The sequence below is a fragment of the Tauraco erythrolophus genome, chromosome 9, assembly GCF_009769465.1.
Source record: "Tauraco erythrolophus isolate bTauEry1 chromosome 9, bTauEry1.pri, whole genome shotgun sequence".
In the NCBI taxonomy this organism is placed as follows: domain Eukaryota; kingdom Metazoa; phylum Chordata; class Aves; order Musophagiformes; family Musophagidae; genus Tauraco; species Tauraco erythrolophus.
In genome coordinates, this window is record NC_141473.1 from 13,362,563 (window position 1) to 13,388,770 (window position 26,208).

Sequence of the window (26,208 nt, forward strand, 5' to 3'; positions counted from 1 at the left end):
TCAAAGAGATTTTACAGTGCACTTTCTCAGTATTCTTTTAAAGCAGGTTCATGGAAATGATTTCCAGGGTGGTGATGAGTACTAAGCACTTCATCCTTACCACTGTTGTTGAACAAACACACACTGGTTCAGCTAGAAGCAGAATCACTATGGTTATGTGGGACTTTATTATCTATTCCTATCTATTTAAAGTTTCCCCGGGGTGCCAAGGAGCCTTGATTCATTTCTTGCACTGTTTCTGCATAAGAAACCATAATTCTGGAAGTCTCCCAAAGGACCAAGTGACCTGATTTTGGGGAATAATACCTGGGGGAAGATCAACTCAATATCCCCATCCTGCCCAGGAGGCTACTTAATCTTCTGTGTGAGGTATCTAGATGAAAAGTTGGGGTTGATTAGATGGGGCTATTTCTAATAGACCTAACATATCCTATCAGCATGGGATGGGGAGAGAAAACACTTGAAGGCCTAATTCTGTCCCAGCGAGTACAATCAGTGGGAGATTTGCCATTTCCCTCAATGAGGAAAGAATAACTCAGGAAGTTTATTCTTGCCCAGCAGCTCTAATTCCTTAAAGATTAAGTACATACCCAATTTATTCCAGTAGTGTAAAAATAAAGAAAAACACCCAATGACTTCAATCTGTTTTGACCAGTTGCAGTGGAAATATTGCTTTACTTTATTGCCAGTCTCACATATGTATGATCATCTCCAGCAGAGTTCATTAATCTATAGATGACAGGATAGTTATTACTGTACAGCAAAACTGTTCTAGTGACTAAGGGCAGCATAAACAAGCCTCCTTTACATGGCTAGAAGACTTTGCCATGACACCCAGCTTAAAAGTACTTTCAATTTTTAAATGACAAAAGTATTCCTGGTTTTACACTATGCAGCAATTCCAAACCAGGACCACCAACAAATCTGTCTTGTAACAGGCCAGCAACCTGTGACAGCATCAGTCAGTAAAGCAGGACAATCATAGGGCAGTCATTCTCTCTGTCTACTTGTCTCTTTAATGAGGGTCAGCTTTCAAAGCCAATCCATAAGGCGGGAGAAAAATATTGTTTTCCTCCTGAAAAATGGCAGCAGGGTTTGCAAAAGTTGGTGCATGGTCAGACATTCTGATCCTACACCACCACCATGGAATGACAAACAAAAGAAACTATATCTGTGCTATGCAGGTGTCAATACACTGAGGACTATGATTAATGCAACACTGCGAGTTTGAGATTCAAACTTCTCATAACTATTAAGTTTTCAGGTACAAGTTAAAGCAAATATGCCATATCTACTAGAATGCAGATATCCCACGGGCGATCAGAAGGGTAGATCCAGCCCACAGGCAAATCTAGCCAACTATCTTACAATTACCTCACCAAAACTTTCACTTGTGGAAGGAAGGGGAAGGCCATTGCTGTTGATTATCAGCCCTCTATGACAGTAGCCCCAACAGCCATTCTGAGTCTCTGAAGAGCAGCAGTGGTCTCAGCTGCCCATTAGGCTACCCAGAAACTTGTATCCAGCCAAGGCACTGGAAAGGCTCATCTTTTGTGTTCTACACAATCCCAAGCAATGTCTATACTACGGAATTTGAGTAGAAGTACAGGGGCATATTCCCCTTGCTGAGGCTTGTATTCTTTGATCTGGTAGAAAAACTAAGGCCTAAGAAGGTAAATCCAGGCACAGTCATATGAGAAATACTAACTTCCCTCTCACCCAGCTTTGCCAGTCAGTGTTACTTTTGGGCCATCTCAGTCATCTCCTAAGCAGCATCACACAGTGGTTCTGTGTGTTCAAAGCACTGATAAGGAACAACTTTTAGGGAGCCAACTCCACCTCCATGACTTCTTGGCAATGCCTAGCCATAGGACAGGGACAGTGGAGCTGCTATACCATGTGTGCCTCTCACTGTATGGAGATTGCAGTAGTGCTCAGCATTCTAACCATTCTCCAGGACTCTCAGTTCACGGCCACGCTTACAGGGAAACCACTAACAGAGAGCAGAGTAGGACTTGGGAAAAGCGTTCGTAGAACGCTCAAGAAGTTGGTTTAAGCTCTATTGTCTGAGGTACCTGTTCATTTCCATTTGCTCTTTACAGACAAAAAAAGAAACTGTTCTTCCTGAAATGCTCACTAATCAAAGGCAGCAAGAGGTAAAGATGCCAAATTTGTATCTGAGAAAGCTCATTCAAGTAGGACAACAAATGGAGCTCTCCAGAGAGGAACCCCACTGAGGTGCTCCACCACAGGGCAGGCTATGCTGTTCAAGATATTACATGTCTTTGTTCATAAATGGTGCACTCACCTTCGGAAGAGAGTATTTGGGCAATTTAATCTGTGCAAAAGGCTCCCGTCTGTATGACACATAGTAATTTGCTCTTCCACCAGCTGTCACCTGTGAAAATACCAAAGAAAGTGAGTGATGACCCTTCCAAGACACCCTAAGCTGACACCTCAAAGAGGGTTTGACAACCTTTCTTTCAGATATCTTTTCTATGACCTGCACAGCTGTCCTTAAAAGCATCTCTAACTCCGAAGAAATCCCAGACTTGAGAGGGCTGGAGCATTATTTATTTAAGCTGTGCTATCAAACTTTCCATTTTGTCTCGCATGCTTCAAATCCAGCATGATTTTAACATCTCAGGAAAAAGGGAAAAGTGAGTAAAAAGTTTGAGGTCTTGAGTGGAAGAAAGAAGATGATCTGGTTTCGTCACATGGTTCTAGCACTGCTACCTTGGGAAAGTCACTTAAAGTCTCTGTGCTTCTGTTCCTCTCCTGTAAGCAGGAGACAACACCTCTTTTCTCTGTTGCTTCTCAGCCTTGTCTGTTTGCACTATAAGTCCCTTGAGGCCAGGGTTGTCTTCCAACAACCTTTTACAGTGACTAACAGCAGAGATCCACACTAGCGCCATTTAATGCAAACAGTAAACGCAATGAATACGCTCTTGGAAAGCTGGAGCTAAGCTCTTAGATGCTCTTTGTCACTATAAAACTGGTTTCTCCAAAATCATACTGCCTCTGAACGATGACGTGGGGGTAACTGATAGACATCCAAATCTGTGGATTTATGGACTGTATGAGCTGTAAAAGCTACACATAAATGCCATGCTTCGATGTGATCTAGCTCTGATAATTTGTAAAATATGGGATTTTAAACCTGTCACTAGTCACTTACTCCTGCTGTGGGTGTTCTTTCTGGCACCATTTCAGGCCTGGCTACAGCAAGGCTTACATCAGTGAATTTCTTATATTCTGCTGTTTTAGCAGGCTTGCAGGTTTTAAGATAAAACAATACACAAAGCACTTGTCTACTACATGGGATGTCATTCCTTGGCTTCTTAAATTGCCAATAAAGCTAAAGGAAAGGTTCTAGATTCTCTCCTAGATATACTTCCTTTTATGTGACAGTGATATTTCAGAATGAGCTTACATGGAATATTGCTATAGCATCAATTATATTCTCAGTAATGATATCACCTCTAGATAGTGGCTTTCTTCCCAAAGAAGCTGTCATTCGAAGGAAACGATATTACTGAAATTTGATATCTAATCAGATCAAGATAAGGCTTTTCTATTGACAGTTTGAAGAACTGAAAAGAAAGGAAAGTTTAGAAACAGGACAGGCTGCTACACTAAGACTTCCTCTTCTGCTTGTTTGCTATTTTTACTTCTAAAGTTATCACAGCTGCATTTAGCACTCTTAAAAGAAAAAAAACAACCACATCACACACTGTATAAGAAGGTAGAAAAATTACTCATATCACAGCAAACAAACTCTATAAAGACAACAAATAGCTGAAGTCAAGAGAAAACACAGATGGGAAAATCTAAACCAGTGTGCTTATGGTCTCAAAACAAGGCAGTGGCAGAGACAGGGAGCAAACATGAATCACTTGACTCTCACTTCATGTGAAGTGCACTGTGGACTGGCACAGTAACATTTCGGGAGTCCTGCTCTCCAGCTGTGAGGATGGTGAAAGAGCTGCGAGTGTTATTTCTGAAGGGTATCTTCTCCATCTAATATTACCATATCAAAACCAAGTTTCACGGGAAACAACAGTCTATGTAGTAGATTCATGCTCAGTCCAATTCAAATGCAAAATTTCATGTTTGCAATATCATAGAATCGTTTGGGTTGGAAGGGACCTTTAAAGATCATCTAGTCCAACTCCCCTGCAATGAGCAGGGACATCATCTACTACATCAGGTTGCTCAGAGTCCTGTCCAACCTGATCTTGAATGTTTTCAGGGATGGGGCATCTACCACCTCTCTAGGCAACATTTTCCAGTGTTTTATCAGCAGTAAATGCGTCTGTCTATCAGCTGTACAAACATTGCCCAAAGGACCCTGTACTTCTAGCTCATACTATCTAATATTTAAATATCCTCTCTTCTCTTGGTGATATTTCTTATCTCCAGTGGAAGATGCAAATCCTCAGATGATATCACTCTGCCACCCACAATTCTGTTGGCAGGAGTTGCGTGAAGCTTTTCCTAGCCAGGACCTCATCTTTGCGTGATTTACGTCCATGGTTATAACAGTTCCAAAAAATGATCAAGCCTTCAATAAAGTTTTGGCAAGCACTGTGATAGAGAATGAATTTTGGAAGGCCCAACTCAATTTATTTTGATGAACTTTTCCTTTTCCTATGAGCAAACTCTCCAATGCTGTAAATCCCAGAGATTATCATAGTGTTTTGCCCTCTAATGCCTCCTTTTAGTTCACATTTGATGAATGTCACCCAATTATTTGCTGTGAGCTCATCTGTCATGCCCAATACAGAATTAGCTGGGTTTGTCTTTTTCCTCCTCCTTTGCTAATGACTGGCTCGTTAATCTGTTTTCTTGGATTTCTATTTTATGTGTTTAATTGGGCTTCTGGCCAGTGGAAATGATTTCTCTGGACAAATGTGTTTGTCATTAAATACATTTTTCTTTCCTAACCTGTGTTCTTTCCTCCTCCCTCCATTCATGATCTACTACTTTTCTTTAATACTTCCGCATTTTGTTTCAAGACAAATGTCTGGTCTCACATCAGCTAACACTTAAGAACAGAAACATGAGAAGTTTCTCTTTAAAAGCCCTGAAAGTTTCAGTAAGCTGGCTCATCCCCTCTCCTGACCTGCAATGGGACAGAGCACATTAAACATAGAAGACAACAAATATGTTCAAAAGGCTGTAGACTATTATAGAAAATCTATCATGGAATCCATTCATCTCCATAATTTCTGTGACATGTCTAGAAACACCCTAAGTCATTTCTCATGTTAATAATTGAATATGATTTTTTAAGGGCAGGTTTTGTTTCTCATTTTTCTTATATAGGTGTTCTGCTTAACCAAAAAAATACATCATCTAAAAGAGTTTGGAAAGCAAGCAGAATGAGTTATGAGGTCTCAGACTGTAAAGACACCCTAGGTGACACCAGGAACTGTAGACCACAGTGTGCCAGGCTTCATTTCCATCTTCCTGGCCACTGTGATCCATAATTTCCAAGGCAGGTATTGATGTAACAAACATGGAATTATTAAACCTCTGAAACAATGCTGGGCTAAGCAAGATTTCACCTTCCTCCTGCTGCTCAAAGAACTCACAGAAAGCCTAAAGGAACATGCATTGATGCTGACAATGAAACATCATGTATTAGATGCACCATGTTGGTGGAGAAACAGTGACAAGTGTGCAGATAGCAGATGCTTCCTAAGCTAATGGCTAAAAGAGAATGGAGGGCTCTTTTCTACATAGTTTACCAGCCTGGGTGGTTTACAACAATAAGAATCACTTGCCCTGCACAATTATTGGAACAGGTCATCCATTTTTTACACTGTTGATAGTGTTCAAAGCAAAAGAGAATTGATAACAACACAGGTCAGCCCACAATGACCAGACACGTTTAGACATTTGCGATTTCTGTAATTTACCTCCCATTTCAAGCATAGTAAATTGTGACTCAGTCCATTACAGAACCAAATTTTAAACTTCCTTGTTGATAGTAAGTATTTTGATGTTATTTTTGATGTTATCTCCAGTAAATTCACTTTTTTCCTGAGGTGATTTCTTTTGCTTGTAGAGTTCCCTCCTTCCCAGTAACATAAAACCAGTTAGTAGAAGTCAAAAGTTGAGAAACACTATCAGCATTGTAATGGCTTCCTGGATCTGTGTTCTCCACCTCTACATGATTCCCTGGATTCCCTCCTCACTGCTTTAACCTTACCTACCCTTTCTCCTTGTAGGCATAACATCCCCTAAATCAGATGATGGATTAAAGCATGGAGAAGTGATGACGAGTTAAGTAGGCAGGCTGCTAGGCTCACATCTGTAGCGAGGGACTTTGGTATTCTGCAGAGCCAGCTACTGTCTTGGCCTTGCACAGGTTTGCCAGCATGAGGATTAAAAACGTGTGTGTCCTCTCTGAAACATAACCCTAATGTAGGTCACAAAAGATTCAGAAGATGAGGAAGAACACATCTGTGTGAGCCTAGTGTAATGTTCCTCTCTCTTGATTATCTGTCCTGACCAGGACAAACCATCTTCCAGATATTTCTGTGTACTGAGGTTCTCCATTGCCCTGGCATAAATCACATCAAGATAGGTACCATCTAGGCTGAATTGTCTCCCTGTGGTTTTCGTTAATATCATACCCTCTGCACAGTCATTAAAACAATATGCAATTCCCTGAGAGTCGGGAGATACGTCTCTCTATGCTGCAGAGACATACAGATTAGTGTTTCTGTGTGCAAAATGTCCTCAAGCTGCCGGGTAAATTCAGCAGGTTTTGAAAACATGCCACTTTTTAGAGTGTCAGATCCATCACTGAAAATTTCTAAAAAGGAGCATTTATTATACTGGCCCAGTCTCCATTCACTTCCCTTTCCCCTCAGAGCTATGATGGCACAGCTATACGACAGAGTAAACTTGAGAGAAAATAATGGATTTGTTTTAAAAGCAACTCCTGCAGAAAACGTGCACAGTTACACAAAACACAAGCCACATTAGAGCTGCAAATGCACATTGCCCACACAGAAACCAACTTAAGAGAGGAAAAAAATTGTACACATTAAATCTACTTTTGAAGGATTTAGGAGGCAACATATGAGTCTGCCAAGGTAATCCTTTACATCTTCAGCTGAACATGAGGGGAGGAGAGAGAGTGATAAAAGAAAGTACAGCACAAAAAGCCATAGAAAGAAAATAAATATAAATAAATAAATAAAGGAAAATGTTAATCAATTTTATCAACAGATATTTAGGTTCAAGTTCCAAATCTGATATTTGGCACAGCAAAGATGAAACAGTGCTAGAAATGGATGAAAAGCACTCAGCAGTGAATAGGAAAGTACTTACTGCCTGTCTTGCTTTAAGAACAGCTTTTAACTAGCACCTGGGATGCACTTTCTTTCATCTGTATGGATTAATTTCCCCCACTGGAGTGCTGTCCAGCATTTTAAATAGGGGCGAGAGAAGATCAGCCGTAGCAGGCATTATTCACCAGTAAAACAGGTGTAATCGTGTTCATCATTTAAACGTCTTCATCCTATTAGTTTCATAATAAGCTTTTAATGATTTCTTCAATAAAAGACTCAAAGACCAAAGCCTACAAGTTGGAGAATGCTCCATTGTCCCGCCAAGCCGTTTTCTCTACCATCGATTACAAAGATAAAAATCAATTGTAGCTAAGCAGGGTGAAGTTAAAAATAAATTGCATGGATTGATTTCTGTTAAGACCTTTGGCTCCTAGTTAAAAAATAGAGGAAAGAAATTTATATTTGAACATGGTGTATTTAGCTTCTATGAAAATAAAGAGAAGGCTCTAGACCAGGAAATCAAAGTTTAATTTCTGCACTCCTATCTTGTTTCACTGCTGAGAAGTTTCACATTAAAAAAATATTCCTTTTCCTTTCTTTATTCCTGGGGAAATTTACTACTTGTTTCAGTTATTAAATTGACAGCTTGGGAACTGGTTTCAGGAATCTGTATGAATTGGCATAATTTCAGCTACAGCTGCTGGTTGAAGTCTACTCACCTGATAACTGACTTCAATTCAGCAAATATGCTCATTTAGCCTAGCCTTAAATACCCAATAAACTTGAAACATACACTTATGTCCTACATAAGCACTTTCAACTCTTCCTAAACAACCACAGTAACAACCAGTAATAGTAATAAACTACCTCTCTGATCTAAGCTTATACATATTTAGCTTACAGAATTAGGAACTTTTTTCTTCTGTACATAAACTCTCAACGAAAAATGTCCTCCCCACCTCAGTTCTAAGGCTATAAATAATAAATATTTTTCTTTTTACTGAGTCTGAAAAAAAATAATCTCATAAACATATCCACTTTGATAAAAAAAGAATTCAATTCAGATTGGGAAAAAAATAAAAAGCCATTTCCCTTAAAAGCCATTTCCTATCAAACAACTTCAGCTGAAATTTTTGGACAAACTCTGAAGAGACTCCAGGCATCCAAAAAAGGCAATATTATCCATAGGTTCTATAAGAAGCTATCCATGATCGTGGGTGAATACTGACATCTGCATATGTTTTAAGAAGACTTTCTGATGCAAAAGATGACTGAATTGCTTCAACAGCTTTTGGCAGAAGTGTTTGCTCCTCTGAGCCAGAGGAATTATTCAGATGTGTACTGCAAGAGTCCCACTTAGCTGCACCCACAACATCTGGAGAAATTCTGGGTTTGCTCATTCTTAGCTGTCCTGCTGTGCAACTCTGAATTAAGCAAAAGTTTTCCAAGTACAAAATTACTTCAGAGGGTGAAAGAGAGCCAGACACATGACTGGTATCAAAGAGGAGCATTTTGACCAAACTTTTCACTTTCCACCTGGAATTCCTGCCATCTATAAGAACTGTAGCTGCTCCCACATTGCTGCATGTGCAAGCTGTGAGTAATCACCATTCCCCGCTCCTAAATGACGCTGCCACAGACCACATCTCATTCAGGAGGATTAGAAACCACAGCCAAGACTCCCTCTCTCCCCAGTTTCCCCTGAAACTCCTTCCTTCCCTCATCACATCAACTTCAAAAAAAGGGGCAACCACCAGAGCAGCTTAAGCTTTTTGGACATGGGACCATCATATGTTCCATGTACAAACTGACCTGAAGGAATGTGGTGGAGTCAAGAGAGAGCAGTGCAGTTCCCAGGAGACTGAATCACAAAAGAAATGGCATAGAAAGCTGCCAAGAAAGCTTCCCAAGAGGAGAAATTGCAGGAGGGGCCAGGTGGGAGACAAGACCCTCTTATGAATTTCAGCCTGCAGTTAAACACCTTGATAAATTATACCATGAGAGTGGAAAAGGGAAGAGGCACCCTTTTTCCCACCCTTCAAAGGCCTTTGAAAGTGATAATGTAGTGCCTCTCAGCCTGCCATGGTCAATGGTGTGAAGAAATTCCCATTTGAAGTGGAAATGGAGCAGGGTCTGGAGCAAAGAGCCAGCCCTTTTCAATCAGAGCTTACAGGTGTTGCTCCTTGTCCTTAAGAGGTGAGACCACCAGCCAAAGGCAGATCTGAGAGTGTTCATCTCCAAAGGCATTTGTTTGGCCTGCTACAGAAAACAGGCATCACCCCCAAATTCAAACCAGCTTCTAAATCTCAGAGGAGTTTTCCATGCCCAGTAGCTTTGTCACTGCAATGCAAAGTGCTGAAAACCTGAGCTACACTTCAGATAACACTTCAACTGCACTCTGTTGGGATGTCAGAGTCTGCATCATCCCAGAGAAAAATAAAGACATAAAACCCAATCAAGATAGGTATCGATTGCCCATCCACACATCTCTGCGCTGACTTACAGCCAGTTCACATGAAAAAGGCCAAAGTTACCCTGAGGGTCTTCAAGCTCTGACAGAGACAGAGGCTTAAAGGAGGAATGGGGAGAGTGTTAACTGGATGCTGAGCTAGACTGGTATGACCTCTGGGAGGAAAGCCACACACTGAAGGGTTTACACAAGGAAAACACAACAAGATTAATAGAGAGAGGAAACATTTTATAAGACTTACACCTATAGCTAGGAAAAAAAGAAAAGACAACGTTCAGATACCAAATCCTTTCTCAAGTCCCTTAGGATCTCGTGAGTATGCTCAAAAGCTTCTCTGTCCCTTTTCTAACTTTATCAATTCCAAACTCATAAAAATGCTACCTCTCCCTGTAAACTTTGTCTCACTTACCTCCTTAGGCCACAAGCGCTATAACAGCCGTGCTGCCAACAGTCTTCATGTCACACGTTCTGAAGGGTTTCATCATTATTATTACCCTGTCCTGATACATAGGGATCTGTGTGAAAATATAGTCCTTACGTGGGTCTGCACCAGTGCGTTGGGAATGTAATCAGTCCCTGCCAGCGGCCAGGCTTGTCCAACACAGGACTCCAGGCACCCAGCAGAACCACTGAGCTATTGCACCTGAGATAGCTTGCACATAAAGATAGCTTGCTTTAAGTAACTGGGAACAACTGCCTCAACTTAGCAACAATTAGCTGCCTATGGTAGCTGCAGGTCAATCCACAAGATTGTTGCTTTCTGCAGAAGCCACTGTCCTGGAGTAAAACTGATTTCCAGTGAATGCACTGCCATATTCATACCCTGAGTACTCAGACCTCCACAAATGAGCAACACTGTACCTAGACTTCTTTTGGCCCAGACTCCCTTCAATCCTTGAAATAAGTGATGACATTTGCTCATGCGTTCTTGCATTTTCATTGGAACTCTATTAATTGGCAGCAAAACATACACAGATCATTCCTGCTCTTCTCTTTAGTCTTTAAAGAACTAAGTACACTGATGTTATTAGTTTACTTAGAGAAAAACAAGTTTTTCTCCAAACAATGTCATCTCACTCAAAACAGAATTTCCTGAAAAATAATCCCCATTTTCATTAAAGTGTATTGCATTTTAGACTCTCTTCAGCAACCTGAGCAATTCCATTAGAAACTCTGATAAGAGACTTGCTTGAAAAATATTTTCCCCAGACTTCCCTGTGATTTATTTTTACCATAGAAATTCTCCAAAATATCAATACACTAGAATCATACATAAAACAAATTACTATCGCTGACCCCTGCATTTTATAATGTAAGCTCTGCACATGAGAATGCTGTAGCAGTTCAGATAATTGTCAGGAAGTCAAATCTTATAGACATTTGCAAGTTATCTCTGCACCTAAGTTTAGAAAGTGATACTATCTCAGGAGTGAGTATTCAAAGGCACCGATAAGGAAAGGTGTGGTACAGCTATAGAGAAAGCACGGGCTTCACTACTGCGCAGCTATATAATTGAACACAATCGACACTGACCTTAATGGCAAAGTTGCTCATCAAATCCACTCCATTTTGGATATATTCAGATATATTCCAAGGCTTTGCCTACAAATAAATGACCTGCTTTGCAAGCTGTATGAATTTTAAGTGTTAACCATGAAAGATGCTGCTACTGGCTCCTAGCTACGTCAGAGCAATCTTGTGAACTGAATGAAAACTTATACATCAACAGAGGGCAGGATTTTCTCTTAATGTATCAGTTTATGCAGAATTATCCAATCTTAGTGATGTGCTAGGAATCCTTAAATAACTATTGATCAATCAAATAGAAAGTCAATCAATAAATTCAGAGTGATCACCTACTGTTTTATTCATAAGAATTCCTTCTACTCTCTCTTAGTAGCTGTTTTTTCCTTCCTTCTTCATTACCTTTTACATTTTTCAGCATGTGCTATGTTATTTACCTCCTTTGCCTGGTAACCAGTCCCAGTCTTTTCAAACTCTCTTCATGGGCAAGTTTTTTTCAAGTATTGGATCATTCTCATTTTCTTTCTTTGTACCACAATTCTGCAAGATCCTTTCAGACGTACTGCACAACACCATTCCGCATGATAAGGAATCATTGATATATAATGGCACTATAACATTTTCCATATTCTTCTTTCCTCTATGCATTATGCACAATAGTATCACATTGGCTTTGAGTCCACAGTTACACAGGTTAATAATTTCCAAGAGTCTTAGACTACAGGCTTGTTCATCAACTTGATTAGAATCAATATTCACTACTAAATAACTGTATGCAGATAATAATAAAACATTGATATCGATAGCTGTGATTCCTCTTCCCTAATTTTAGCTGCCAAAAAGTTAAGGGTCTTCTCTAAACTGTATTTAGGTTTCTTCGAATATTAACAAGAAAGGTATATTCAGAGAGAGACCTATCTTATGCTGCAATAGGTGCAACAGGAGAAGATAAATTTCCCCTGAAGGTTTTGATCTCTCCACTCACTTTAGAGGAACACAGATTACTGGTTTAGACTAAAAATCTACTGTCTCCATGACAAAAGTTAAAAGAAACAAGTTCTTCTCTCTACTCCATGACATTACTTCTGATTTGTTCCAGCACAGACAGATCAGAACTCATGTACCCATCCTTTATGCAGCTATTAAACCTCACCAGGTTCTTAACATTTAATTTGATATTTATTTATTCATCTTTGTCTAATATTTGAAATTCAAAAGAGCTGGCTCCTGTATTTCTGTCCAAGATTATCCAGACAGAATGATATGCGTGAGACATTGCACACACAGTGAATCTGACACATCCCATAATAGGCAGCTACATCACATGGCTTGTGAGACTAATACTTCCAGGACATATCAGCACTCCTACATATGTACTGAGCAAATACTCTGCAGAGCCCATCAACCATATGCTGGACACAGTAGATTTAACACACCTTCAGCTCAGAGATGTGTGTGCCATGAATCTGAAGTGTCTGAGTGTTACTTGAGTATTACATGGACTCAATCCATGCCCAGTTTCTGCAGCCACTTACGACAGGCTGCTGGACAGTCAGAAATCCTGTGAGTGTGATGCAAAAAAGAGGGAAAGTGATAGACAACCTGCGAAAGGGAGAGCCTCCTGCCTAAAGCAGCAGCAATGTTCTGTGTGTAATAGTCAGCATTTTTTAAAAGTGTGGGTATATGATTTTCACTTCAAACACCCATTAAGCTATAATAAAACATTGCTAAGGATAGTCAAGGCACTTGAAGTATTACATATACATACATGCATGTGTTTGTATACACACACCTTTTTTTAACTTGAAGCAATTAGCAACTATTAGCTTGAGCGACTCACTGCTAATTTGAGGCAGAGGATTGCACGCACCAGGCAGATGTCCTCACTGCAAGCACAAATTTCTAAACAGAGCAGCCTTGTTTTAACACAGCTGGGAGCTGTGGAATGAGAAATGTCTGTAAGGCCTCATGCTAGCCATAAAGAGTTGGATGTTCCACAACATCCTCAGCCACAGACATAAACCACCAGATAAAGAGAGTCTCTCTAAAACACTCCTTGGAGAGCAGACCATTTACCAATCGGAAAGCCATTGCCTCTAGTCATATTGTGACTTACTAAGTTGCAAAAGCTACATTCGTAGTGTTTTCTAGCAGTGGGTCTCCCCATGATGTCAAAGGAGCCAGTAGTAGGCTGGGTTTCATGGGGGAATGAGAGGATCTGTGGCTCCCATAGCAATCGGCCATCTCCAGAGCAGCAGATTCCCCTACTCATACAGGAGAAGTCTGCAATGTTACTTGAGTGCATGCAGCTTCCACATTGCAGTCCTCCCAGATCATATGGATCCAGTCCTCCACCTAATCCAGTGCAGAATTAATAGCCTTCCTACTTAAACTCCCATTTCTAAGAACAATTTCACAATAAACAGAACAGAACTTTCTTATAATTCGGATGCATTCATGAAAAATGTTCCCCCGAGAAAGTAAAATAGGAGTTTAACGTAACCTACTCTTGCTGAAAAAGGGAAGCATATGTCTTTTCTGTACCACCTGGATCCAAGCTCCATCTCATCTCATCTCCTTCCCCCTCTTCAGCACTGGTGACAACCAGTTAACATCATCATGTCTGTAATCTCTGTGTCTCTTGAGCTTTCTACAACCTGGAATCAGTGCAGCCTGGCTCCCAGTTTTTGTTCAAATGCACATCTTCAGGAAGTGTTCTTCCATACTGTACTATTCACTCTCACACTTCCACAGGTATGAAATGGGGAGATATGGCCTTGTTCCATCCAGCCCATGTATTCTCAGCAAATCTCAAAACCAAGTAGTTTCTCATTCAATTTCTGTCACTTTCTCCTCATCTCCAAAATCATCATCAACTAGCTGACAAATTTAGTCATCTTCCACTTTGAAGTTGCCCTATAACATCTTTTTCCGATTTCTCTGCTATTTTATCTCCCACTACAAATCTTTGTTCACTCCATTAGCATTACTTGACTGCCATATCAGCATAAACCTTTCCATTTGTTAAAATGATCACTCACACCTTTCCTTTGTTCTCTGGTTTCTCCAATTCATATCTAGTTTCTTTGTGTTTTCCAAGTACCCAAGACAATAGCAAGCCAGAGCTTCCGTGAAACTCATGGACCCTTATGACTACTGATGAATGAACTTTCAAAATATATCAGTTTCCCCACGGACAAGTGATGAGCAGAGAGATCAACTGCTTCATTTCAGACTGCATAATCAATCTAGAGCAGGCAGATATGCACTCCCAGTTCTTATGACTTGCGGACCCATGCACTTATCCTAAGAATATGCTTCCTCTCTTGCACAGAACAAATACCTTGCACAGGAAGGATTCATGTCACGTTCGTATCAAGATGACGTACCTGGATGAAGATATATTCATCTTGAACAACAAGGGAGCTGATGTCAATGGATCGAGAAAATGGCCCGCTCCTTTTGGTCTCTGAGCACTCTTGGATCCGACAGGTCAAATAGTGGGTGTCTGTAACGGGAGAATATATGCACATGAGAAATGCCCACGTAGGAGCCTGTTGACTGAAAACAGCAGCAGCAGCTCAAAAGAAAGTCTCTGAAGGGAAGTCAACCTCATCTTCAACTAGATAGACATTATTGCATGATCTACCTGCAGTGTTTAAAACTTCAACTGCTCTCTGGAGTCAGGAATTCATCGCACTTCCACATCCACCTTTCCCTTCCCCATTGTGCAGACGTCCCTCAGGAGATTGGAGTTCAAACCATAAATGGAGAGTACAAATCATAAGTGTATCAGAAAACCAATGTTGAGACCACATGGAGAAGATGATGATTTCAAAAGCCACCCAGGCAGAATTTATCAATTCCACTGTCTTGCTGGGAATTATATCCCCATCCTTCCCCTGAAATACCCTAGCCTTGATGACTGGTTTTAATTGTGATAGTAACACACAAGGAGGAAAAAAAGCCCAAACCAGTACTATTAAGTTTAACTTATTTTACTGTGAAAAGGACAAGCATCACCCAAAATTAAGTCTTTATAGCCAACATAGGCTAGGTATGAGAATGCCATGGACATGAAACAGCATGACTTGCTGAAGAGTTCCAACAGTAGTTATATGCACTGACAAAAAGAATGAAATGCTTCCGTCTAGAGAGAAGATGAGAAGACCCTCACACTAATGGGATGCCTTGTCAGTCCTCGACATTGCTTGAGAAAGGAACAGGACTGGGACAAGAACATGAAGAAGACATAAGGCATAGACAGATCACATAGAAAGTTGCTTGGAGTGGCAAGAAGAGACGTGCTCACCTCCAGCAAGTTGGCAGAGGTTATACAGGATTAAGTATTATTTCACTCAGGCTAAGAAAGGATCTCATGAAACAGAACAATCAAGGCACTGTGTCTCTGGATATATGTAATCTAAATATGCCATCTCTGCCTTTCAACTGCTCTTCTGAAAACTGCAAATTAGGGAGAAAAGAAAATACAACTGAGATGACTGCTACAGTGATAAAAGGGTCATATCTTTAACGCTGCAGCACTTCTACAGGCTTCTTAGATACACACACTTGTTCACTTCTCTACAAAAGGTGAGGACAGACCACAAAGGAGGAACAAAACAGTGAGTTTATAAGGGCTGGGGTGAGGCTGGTGTGTGAGATTTTTTTAAACTGCACCTTTTAACAAGGATCTTGTCAAACTGAGTCCAAAAGGATAAAAGGGAAGTTTAAAAGGACAGACAGTAACTAGCCTAGCAAAGCTGCTTACAGGATTCTCCATCCCATAAAACCTGCTATTATCCTTAGTCTGTGTCTTTCCAGTGACAGCAAAATGTGGTTCAGTGGAAAGCACTGGGGGCATGACTGAAATCCTGACACTCAGCTGACTGCCTTCCCAGATTCAAAGACAAGACTCACAAACCGGCAGTTTCCCCTCCATAGCTTTGTCCCACCAACAGACGCTTAAGAATGCAAAAAGAATGCAAGTCAGAGGCATTGACAACAAGAATAATAATTTTTAAAAAGATATTGTCTAAAAAAAGTCACACTACAACCAAACTTTAATCTAAAAAAGGTTCATGCCCAGCCGCATGACTGAATGACCATGTCTAACGGCTGCAGACCTGGTTCTGGGTTGAGGCGCTGGGAATTACAGGTTAACAAGGAATACATGGCTGATTCAGAGCAGCCGCATAGGCCTGGCGCAGCAAAGAAAACATAGTCCCACTGATGATGTTAAAGCAGCAGAAGCTGTTGCTGTTGCCAGCTCAGAGTACCTGGAGACAATTAAAGCGTATGGTGAAAAATATCTGACCTAGGGACAGTGCCAAATAACTGGAGTATCGGAGTTGTGCTTTCTCCCAGCATAAAATACCAGCAGCAGCAAAGAGGTTAGACTCTCTGCTAGGATAAACTGAGGTTCTTCATCAACTGATACATACACACTTGGTCCAGAGGTGCTACTTACCTCCTCAACATGGAATCTAAGACATCTTTGCAGTGTATAAAAGCAACTTCTCAGAAAACAAGAGGGTCTTATATACTGCCATGCTACCCAAAGAGCTCTGCAGCCTTGACTTATTCTTTGAGGTAGCACTAAAATTAGGCAGAACGAGGAGGAGAGGTCAGGAGCCATATTTTTAGAAGCTCATTCCCTCCGGTATGTTCTCCCACACAGAGAACATTGGATATTCTTATCCCTCCAAAAGGGGATAATTTGCTGCTGCTGAGTGACAGAATGGGAGGAAGAATAAAATCCTATCACGAGTAAATGCAAATAAATCACAAGTGTTGACATGACAACTAGCTTCCTGCCTATTGGGAAATGTGTCATTTTGAGTGTGCTACACCAGCAATCAAATATACTCAAAGAATGGCACTTGATTAATATTCACGGTAAGTTGGTGGTGGAAAAGGGGGGTAGCTCTTGTTTATTTGTTTTCATATATTTTACGACACAAGGCCAATGAAAGAAAACAGACGCAAAAAAAAAAAATCTTCAAACCTGTCTGCCTTTGGACACAAAAATAAGTTCAAGTCTTGCCTTGCTTCCTGCTGCCCCACAAAAATGAGAAATAATTCCCTTTAAATATATTTTAAAGTCAGGTGGAAATATGACAGGACACAGTTAACATCATATGTGACTGGAAGAAAGAAACGACCCAAAGTCCCTGCTCAAGCTTTTTGAAGGGTATGATCTCTCCATGAGCTATGGTCTCATTTGCAGAGCACATCTTCCCCTATATAGAAAGTACAGGGCCTCTCAACAAAAATGCCAGTTGAGAGAGAAGGGGCATCCTAACTTCCTAGCTGTTATCTCCCTCTTTTCTGAAGGGAGTAAATTTTTCAGCCCTGTTTCACACAGTCACAAAGAAAAAGGACGTTTGCCCAGAGTGGCAAGTGGCATGTGCCCAAGCTATGCCTTTAATTTATACCCTTTTTATGCCTTGCTTACCTTTCACTGGGAGATGCATACCTTAAAGGAAGTTGGCTTCTATCTAGGGATTATTTCCCATTTATATATCATCCTATGCAACACTAGAATCAGTGGTCTGAGTTTTAGGGGGGTTTTGGATTCTTTTTAGTATGTTCCAGTGCAAAAGGAGTTGAGAAGAGCTGCCTGTTTCCTAGACAGCCTCAAAAACTTCTTGCGCTTATAACTCAATATCCATCTACTTTCTCAGCCCATCTGCGAATAAGGCAATATGGACATCGAGGAGCCTGGAGGGTTTGCTGCATCTCAATCCCCAGCACCTATACCTCTGTACAAACCCTTCCCACCAACTTATCTCACTTAGGATTAGGGAATGGCTTTCTCAGATGTGCAGTCATTTTCCAGTTGAGGAGCCCAAAATACCTCCCCATTGCTAATTAACACAGTGTCTCATCTTGAGAACTCGGAGTGCGTTTTTACCCTTTTTAGAAGTGATAAAACCGAAGCAATTTCTTGAAATTTGCAGTGATAAACTGGTGAAATAAGCCGAACTACTAAGTCTCTTCTTTGCTTGCCAGTCATGGGTGCTTCAGCAGAAAGCAGGAGCACAAGTGTCTGTCTCTGCTGCGTTAACACCCAAAGATGTGGGTCCCTGAAGGGAGATGCTGGAATAGTCAAACCCGTCACTGTGCTGAAGGTTGCAAAGGGCAGACCTGTGTGCAGGTTACTGTGATGTACAGAGACACAGGACAACAAGGTCTGCTCCTCCCTGGCAGTGCTAACAAGCCAGCTAAAAGCAGACATGGGTGGCCAGCATGGCTCAGAGGGAAAAGAGCAGTTGATGGAAACAAGTTGCATTGGCAGATTGGCTTAAGTCAGGTCCTGGTGCCAGGCAAGACTTAAAATCATAAACTGCCAGTGAAGGTTACCATAGGAGGGGGAAAAAAAAAAACCTAGCTGGCCTCAGCAATTTTTCTCCCAAAGGAAAAGAGGATCTAGGAATGTCAACAGGATTGTAAATTATTTCCCAGGAATTAGTTACCCTGTTTTATCTTTCTGGTTAGGATTTTTACCCCCTCTTTTCCCTTTAATTAAAATGCTGTTTATTGCATCATATCTGTTAGTGGGGAGAAGATTATCTTGCTAAGCACCAGAAAAAAAGAACACCAGCACTTTCCCAGGAGTGCAGTGGGTGCTTGTGTCAGTGTATTTGTAACAGTTCCCTTGCATCCAACCCTGTCCTTGCTGCTGTCTCTTACACCCAGGCAGAATGTACAGTGCCCAAGGCTCCTACATGCTTTATGATTTAAAAATGCAAACCTAGATGATTATTCTGCTACAATAGCTCTGCCAAGATGTTGAAAAAATGTGAAAAACTTCACCTGCAAAAAAAGACAGGAACAATTTGAGATCAGCTAGGCACTGGAATTAGCAGCATCCTGCAAATATTTAAGGAGACTAGACACTGGGGCAGATGTTTTCAGAGACCCTACCATTCCTAATGTCTGGACACACAGAACCTGTGGGGCGAGACGTCTTGGAGAACAGACAGAACAGTGAACAGGACTTCTGCCACCCAGCTCCATGAGCTTATTGATAGCCCTGACTCATTTATGGATGAATGAGACTCTAGCATGCCCCACCACCTGTTCCCAGCCACAGAACGTGTTTTAGGCTCTAGTGTCTGAATTGGTATTAGATAGATTCTTGAGTCCCATTATTGTTAAAAGGAAAAAAAAAAAAGAAAAAAACCCACCTACCAGTAAGTTCAGGAACAAAATCCTAATACTATTTCACACATGCACACTTTTTAAATTCATTTTTTAAATAAAAAGCATAGAGGGAAATGGAAGAAGAAGAAAGACAAATAGCCCCTCTAGAAGGACTGTGTACTTTTAAAGTGGCCAGGGACATTGAAGGAAGGGCTTCTTGTCCTTGAATAGAGCTGAACAATGGGAATACTCAAATCTATGTCTGTTAATGTATTATATAAGTGACTGAGCCACCAGACCAACCTAAGAGGCATTAAAAGTGCCTCCTTTTCCTTCTCTCTGCTACTGAGGAAAACTTTCATCAGAAACTGTCTGATCAAGAGGAAATAAGTGCAGGGACCATTTTCCAGCAGGCGTAAGTGCCTCAGCCATTTCACTGAGAGCATGAAGGCCTATTTTGGCTACAAAGCCAACTAGTAGAAAGGTTCAGCCTCCTGTTCCTAAGTACCCAGAGCTGTACCATTTCACACCAGGTGAGGTTATAGCTTTGAGGCAGTTGATATTTTTGTAACACAAACTAATATAGTTTTAAACCTTAAAAACTCTAATTGGAGCAACACGGTTCTTTTGTGCTATGCTTGGCTGGGAGAGGAGTCATTTTGGTGCCGTCCCCCAGCGGGACAAGCCAGCAGGGCCAGCACAGCCCTGCTGGGTCTCGCCTGTGCCTGCTGGGACAACGGCTTGCAATGGGCACGTTTTGCTGACACTACTGGTTTAAGTCTGACTTTCAGTGAAAACCTCAATACCATCAACTGCCAATTTCAAAATGCTGAATTTATACATTAAAAGAAGAACAAACAGCAAACCTCCAAGCAAACAAGACCCGAAGGAAGAGAGGTGTCCGCAAACTGGGGAGACATCTTTCATATATCCTTGACATATCCAATGTTCAAATAGCTGGGTGAGCAAGTTTAAACTTAGTTTGAAAACAGACTCCATCAGCAGTTTGTTTGCTTACTTACTTGCTTTTGGCCACTTCTCCCATCATCCCTGCAACTGCACATAGAGCAGCGAAGGCACCAAAGAAGCCTCCCTACCTTGCCCACCCACCTGCCAGCCTGTTTTGCTTTTTCCACATATTCAACAAACAGCTGTCACCCCTGAGCTTTTATTGCCTGGTTATTTATTCAGCTGCCATCCCTAAATAGCAGTGGGAGGCCAATGAGTGATTTTAGAAGATCCACAGCCTCAGAGAAGCTGCCCTGATAGACAGGAGCTTGTTCACGCAGCATCTGGCCTATGCAGAACTTGACTAAAACAGAAAAGCTTGCAACTAACGAAAATGAGACCTTTTCCTCTCAGAAATCCTCTACAATCTCAGCCCTATCCTGTCTTTCTATGCTATCCTTGTAGTCTAAAAGGGACACATATCTCATTGCTGTTTAGTGCTGAGCTGGAGCAAAGGTGGCTCTACCCCAGGAGCTGTAGCTCCTGTGTGAAATATCTAAAACACTTCGGAGACAGTGTGGAAAAAGTCAACTTACTTCTAATATTTATTGTCTTCTTTGCTAGAGGTTATTTGCATATCCATTGTACTGCAAAGGTGGTTAGATCCATTTCAGCTAAGGGTTAAGAATTTTTTTTCTTTCTACTTCTTACTTTAGATCCAGGCAACTTTTCAAGGCCTGCAAAGTTTTGGTATGGAGCAACTGTTCAAACATCATAAGCGAAACGGAAAAATCCTTTCAATATGAGACAAAGAGTACCTGGAGCATAGAGACCAGAGGAGAAGTCTGACTGTAGGCAATTTCTCAGGTTCCCAGGTACAACCTATCTGTTCTGAACACCTGCAAAGGCACAGAGGCTGTAGTGCACAGCACTAGTACCCCAGTTCTTTATGATTCATGTAAAATATGTGATACTGAAACAGCTAAATAGAGAACAGAATAGATAGTTCCTTAGCCCAACAGATTGTGCTTCTGCCTAGTGTCTCCACAGACACAATCCCCACAAGCCTCTGAATTTCTCCCCAGGGACTAAGGATAAGGGTACGCTTCCCATCAAACCCACATCCTTCCTATCAATTAAAATGTAAATGGGGAGACAAAATGAATAAAGTGAATTTCCATTCCCACTCCACTCGTGACTTAAACCCCACTTCTTCAGCGTTGGCTGCAGGCACTCACGTCCGTCAGCTGTCCGGGCTTCCATGTGCACAAGGTCAGGTTCTTTATCCAAACCAGTCACTGACCTGGAGGGGGAAGAGAGAGAGAGAAGGCAGCCAGTTAGACAAAAGGATGCAATCAGATAGAGAGAGGGTGAGGGAAAGCAAAACCAGTTCAAGTCTATCTTGTGACACCTGGCATGTAGGTCCTTACCTCCTACCAACTTACCTGCTCTGTGTTTCTACACAGCCTGCTCTCAGGGGCCATATACTAACTTTTAACTCAGACATCTTCCCAGGCACTGGTGAATGAACCTGCCTATCCCCTTGTCTACAAGATCAAGACTACGATGATTGTTTCTGTGGTGGCAAACCGAGCTGGTTCCAAGATCCAGTAAAACCAGAGCTCTGTTTTAATGCTGAAGGAAAGATGAAGGCACAGCAGCCTCATGTTTATAGACAGCAAATTAAAAAGGGGTTTTACTCATCTGGATAGTGACATGAGAGGCTGAGTTTCCTGATCTGCCCTTGGTTTGCTAGGCAAACTTGCTGCTGTTTACCTCAGTCTCCTCATCTTCAAAAGCAAAACAATGATGCACATATGCATGGTGAAATTCTGATAAAAAAAATGCAAGTATTCATTATTCACCCCATGATCCCGTGCCATGGTCCTTGATAATCATGTAACAAGCTATGATGACTTTCTTTAACCACAATGGTTGAAACGCAAGCAACTCAAGTAAATCTTCCTATGTATTGTTATTTTACTTCCTAAAAACATTCTGCAAGGCACTTTACAAAGATAGTTTCCCTCCTGGCAGAGGGAAAGTCAAGCCCAGAACAGAAATGTTATTATTAGTGTCCTGACTGATAAGAATCACTGGGAGATGAACATTTAGTCCTAGCAATGGCTGGCAGGGGAAAAAAAAAATAATCCATAGATGTCCACGTGATTTATGGAGCTGCTTCTCCTGAGCTAGCCAAAGGGTTAGATTAAAAAGGGACAACGACAAAAATCAGTTTCTAATTTGGTGGAAGCTGAATTTGATATAGTAGATTGTAAATAATAGATTCCCTCCGAGTCAGTCAACGTTCACAATTCCCTAACATTCTGAAACACTTTTATCACACAATCTTTTGCTGCTTTCATCCTAGGGGCATCAACAGCTAAAACATTTAAAAAAAAAAAAAAAAAGAAAAAAAGAACGAACAAAATACAGATGCTCTGATATATTTTTATGGATCTCACAAAACAAAACATAGCAACTGAAGCAATGACAAACATACGTATATGCTGGAGTTCAGCTAAGATCAGCCAATGCTGCAAATGCCAAAACAACTACATTATGACCCGCTGTGTAGGTAACTGAAACTGGCACTGCTTGTTAACTAGAGCATCGCATCAATAGCAAGTCCATTCACAACACACTGTGAATTGTGGCCAAAAAAACCCAACACAACAAAACAAAGCCGCATAGGCAGAGCTTTCATCATTCTACTCCCAGTGAGAAATAGTCTGCTGCTTAATCACGATCATCAGTTTCAGAGTGATCTCACAAGGAAGAAAGCCCTTTTTGTTATTGGTAAGGATGCCAGAATGGGCCTGAGTCCCTGTGACCATGTAATTATTGGGGTCAAATCTTCCAAGTATCTGGACACAGTTCAAACGGCAGGACAAATAGAATCTTTAAAATGTCAGTGAAAAACATTATGGTGTGCAGCAACATTATTTCCCAATATATATATAGGAAGGGCACACATCCTTCTAGTCCATAGCAGAAGTTTTCTGCCTTTTTCCCATAAGTAGCACTAAATACTGTAATTTCAGCTATTCAGCAATCAAGACCCTTGCCTATGACATGCCAACAGGGACAGAGATACATGCTTACCAACATATCTATCACAACTTTATTAAAGTGAGCAGTGATTTCAGCACTTTTAGGTACAGGTTGGGAACACGTTAAGGACCTGCCTCACAGCCCTTCCCAACAGCCTTCCTACTTAAATCCAGCCTTCACTCTGGAGTCTGCACTCTCCAGTCTTCCTTCTGGAAGCCAGACACCAGCCTTCTACTCAGAGCCATTTACTGTCCCAACACCAACATGCCTGGCTGTCTCACCTGTTCCCCACCACCCCTCCTGGGTCCCTCCCCTCCAGCCGGAGGGGACACCGTGCCTCCCCCCACAGCAATAGGGAAAACCTACTCCTGGCTCAAGAAATAAGAAACATCAGTCTTCCACAACACTGTTCATTTTAAAAGGGACTGTAATTAGAAGAACCTAGGTATTTCCAAATAAAATCCAAAATACCCATTACCATTGTGTGTTTGCATACACAAGCTTTGTGGATCTACCCATAATGCTTGTTAAGTGAGCACCAGTGAATGACAGGAGTCTCCTGAAACATGTCATTCTAGCTTGAAGTTCCTTCTCAGTGACATCTACTTCTTTCTTTAACTAGTTTTGACAATGATGATGAAAAAAGGATCAGCATACAGCACTCTCCTAGTACTCCTCTGCCTGCCGAATACCGTACTGCAACTGGGAAAGCTCACAAAGCAATCTCCTGCAACCCAAAAGCAAAAAAAGCTCCTGCTACCTGCAGGCAGATAACAAGCCTATAGAGAATGCATCGGTCATCCTGCTTTCTCCCAAACCAAGTCGTTCTCTTATATCAAAGACTCGGATAGCAAAACAAATCTCCAATCAATGCTGTTCCTTCACGCCTCACCTCACACCTATTCCCACTGGCAAAGAACACAGCTCTGCTTTGCAGTGCTCTGACTCTTGAACACGGGTATTTTCAGTAAATAGTTTCTCATCGTTTGTCTGAAGAAGCTTTGCATGAAGAATGCAAAAAAGTCAGGCAGTGGAAAGAGCAAGATGTGAATGCAGGTCCTGGAGCACAGTTGCTAAAATGCACATACAGACCGTAAAGCTAATACTTTATCCCACGTAGTAATTTATACGGTCTTGAGAGCTCCCTGCAACAATCTCCTAGGTCTGGCCATACAAGAACAGCAACAAAACAGGAAGAGACACCTTGTGTTTTATCATACATTATCTCTCTGAAGAACACGAGGAGGATGCACGGCTCAAAACTATTTGAGCAACTGAAGTATGATGGGGAGAGATTTCAGTATCCTCTGCCTTACCCTTTCCCTTGCGTGTTCTCTACAACCAAGTGGAGCCCACAGAGCGGACTGCCTGGGAAGGGGTTTTGTGATTTACTGGCTGACAAAAAGCTCTATTTCAGAGACTTACAAAGACAAGAGTATTTAACAACATCAGAAGTCCAAGCTCAGCTTGAAAACAGTTTTCCTGCCACATGGTCACACCTCAGGCTCCATGCATGGCTCAGCTCTGTGTTTTGTACAGGCACAAACTCCAGACAGCAAAAACTAAACCAAGGTCCACAAAACGCACCCGAGCATGCTGCTGCCCTGGATGGCTGTAGGGAGGGAAAAAGGGCACTCATGCTGTGAGAAACCATGCTAAATTAACATCCCCCACCATCCTTATTCATTTATCACCACTCAGATGAGAAAATGCTGAGAGGATGCAGGCAGAAGTGACAGGAAAGGTCATTTTTTCCTGCTGACACATTCCCTGACTGCTGCAAAGGCAGTTTTTGAAATGTGGAGCCTGCAGCCAGTATTGCAGCTGGCACAGGATCGTTGGCCAATTAAGAATTCAAACTACCTCTGAATCGCATTAGGAAGGAAACAATGGCTACTTTTTCTCTACCTTCTGCTGCTGCTTTTCCTTTTGGTTTTTACAAGATCTTTCCTCCCTTCTTTTCAGAAGAGGATTGTGTGTTCTTAAAAGCTGAAGGATGGATAAGGCCCTGGCAAGATCCTTCTCTCTATGTTGAGGGAAGAGTGTTGTGCATGGATGCACGTTTACTAGGCTGCTCTGCTAGTTCTTAATCTCTGACTGGGAGGGAGAGCAAGCGAGAAGGGCAAGGAAAACACAGGATTCTGCACTGTATGTACCTATTCCTGAAATGTTTCTATATGAGATACTATATAATTCAAAATGAAAATGTTAGTGTATGGAAAGAAAGGAAAAAAGAAATACACAGACTCTGTGTTACCTGCCTACTGCACACCTCAGCTCAGAGTTTCTACCAACTCTATCACCTTTCCATGGAATAAACCATTTTTTTGCTTTTTTTTTCTATGCATTTTCCAGACATCAGGCACTTAATGATGAAAGACAGCACTGAGATTTAGCTACTCTAGCATTTTAGATCAAGAATGCTGAGCAATTCAGACTGGCTGCTGCTGATCCTTGCTCCCTAAACCATCAATATAGTATAAGAGATGTTCTGTTCCTCCATCTCCTGGACCCGTTAGCCTGGGGGTTGGAGATGGCTATCACTAGAAACCAGCAACATTTGTGTCAAGGATTTACAAGGTAAAAGATCAGGTCACAGAGATCAGCCTTTCAAACTTGGTCTGGAATGTGCTGGATCGAGCTTTTTGCCAGGGGCGCGCCTGGTTTCTGACCAATCAAGACAGCATCCACCAGCTCTGGCTTTGAAACCAGAATCAAAACTTCTACAATGGATTGAGACTTTCCCAAGATGGCAAC

At 41.4% G+C, this 26,208-nt stretch overlaps 1 protein-coding gene across 1 annotated transcript in view; it reads right to left on the reverse strand.

Annotated features, from left to right (window-relative positions):
* SORCS3 (sortilin related VPS10 domain containing receptor 3) overlaps positions 1–26,208 on the reverse strand; it is a 309,066-nt gene that overhangs the window by 71,423 nt on the left and 211,435 nt on the right. The window contains 3 exon segments of the mRNA XM_086616318.1: positions 2,309–2,398; positions 14,691–14,809; positions 21,636–21,700. Of these exon segments, the coding sequence (XP_086472444.1) occupies positions 2,309–2,398; positions 14,691–14,809; positions 21,636–21,700 (274 nt within the window).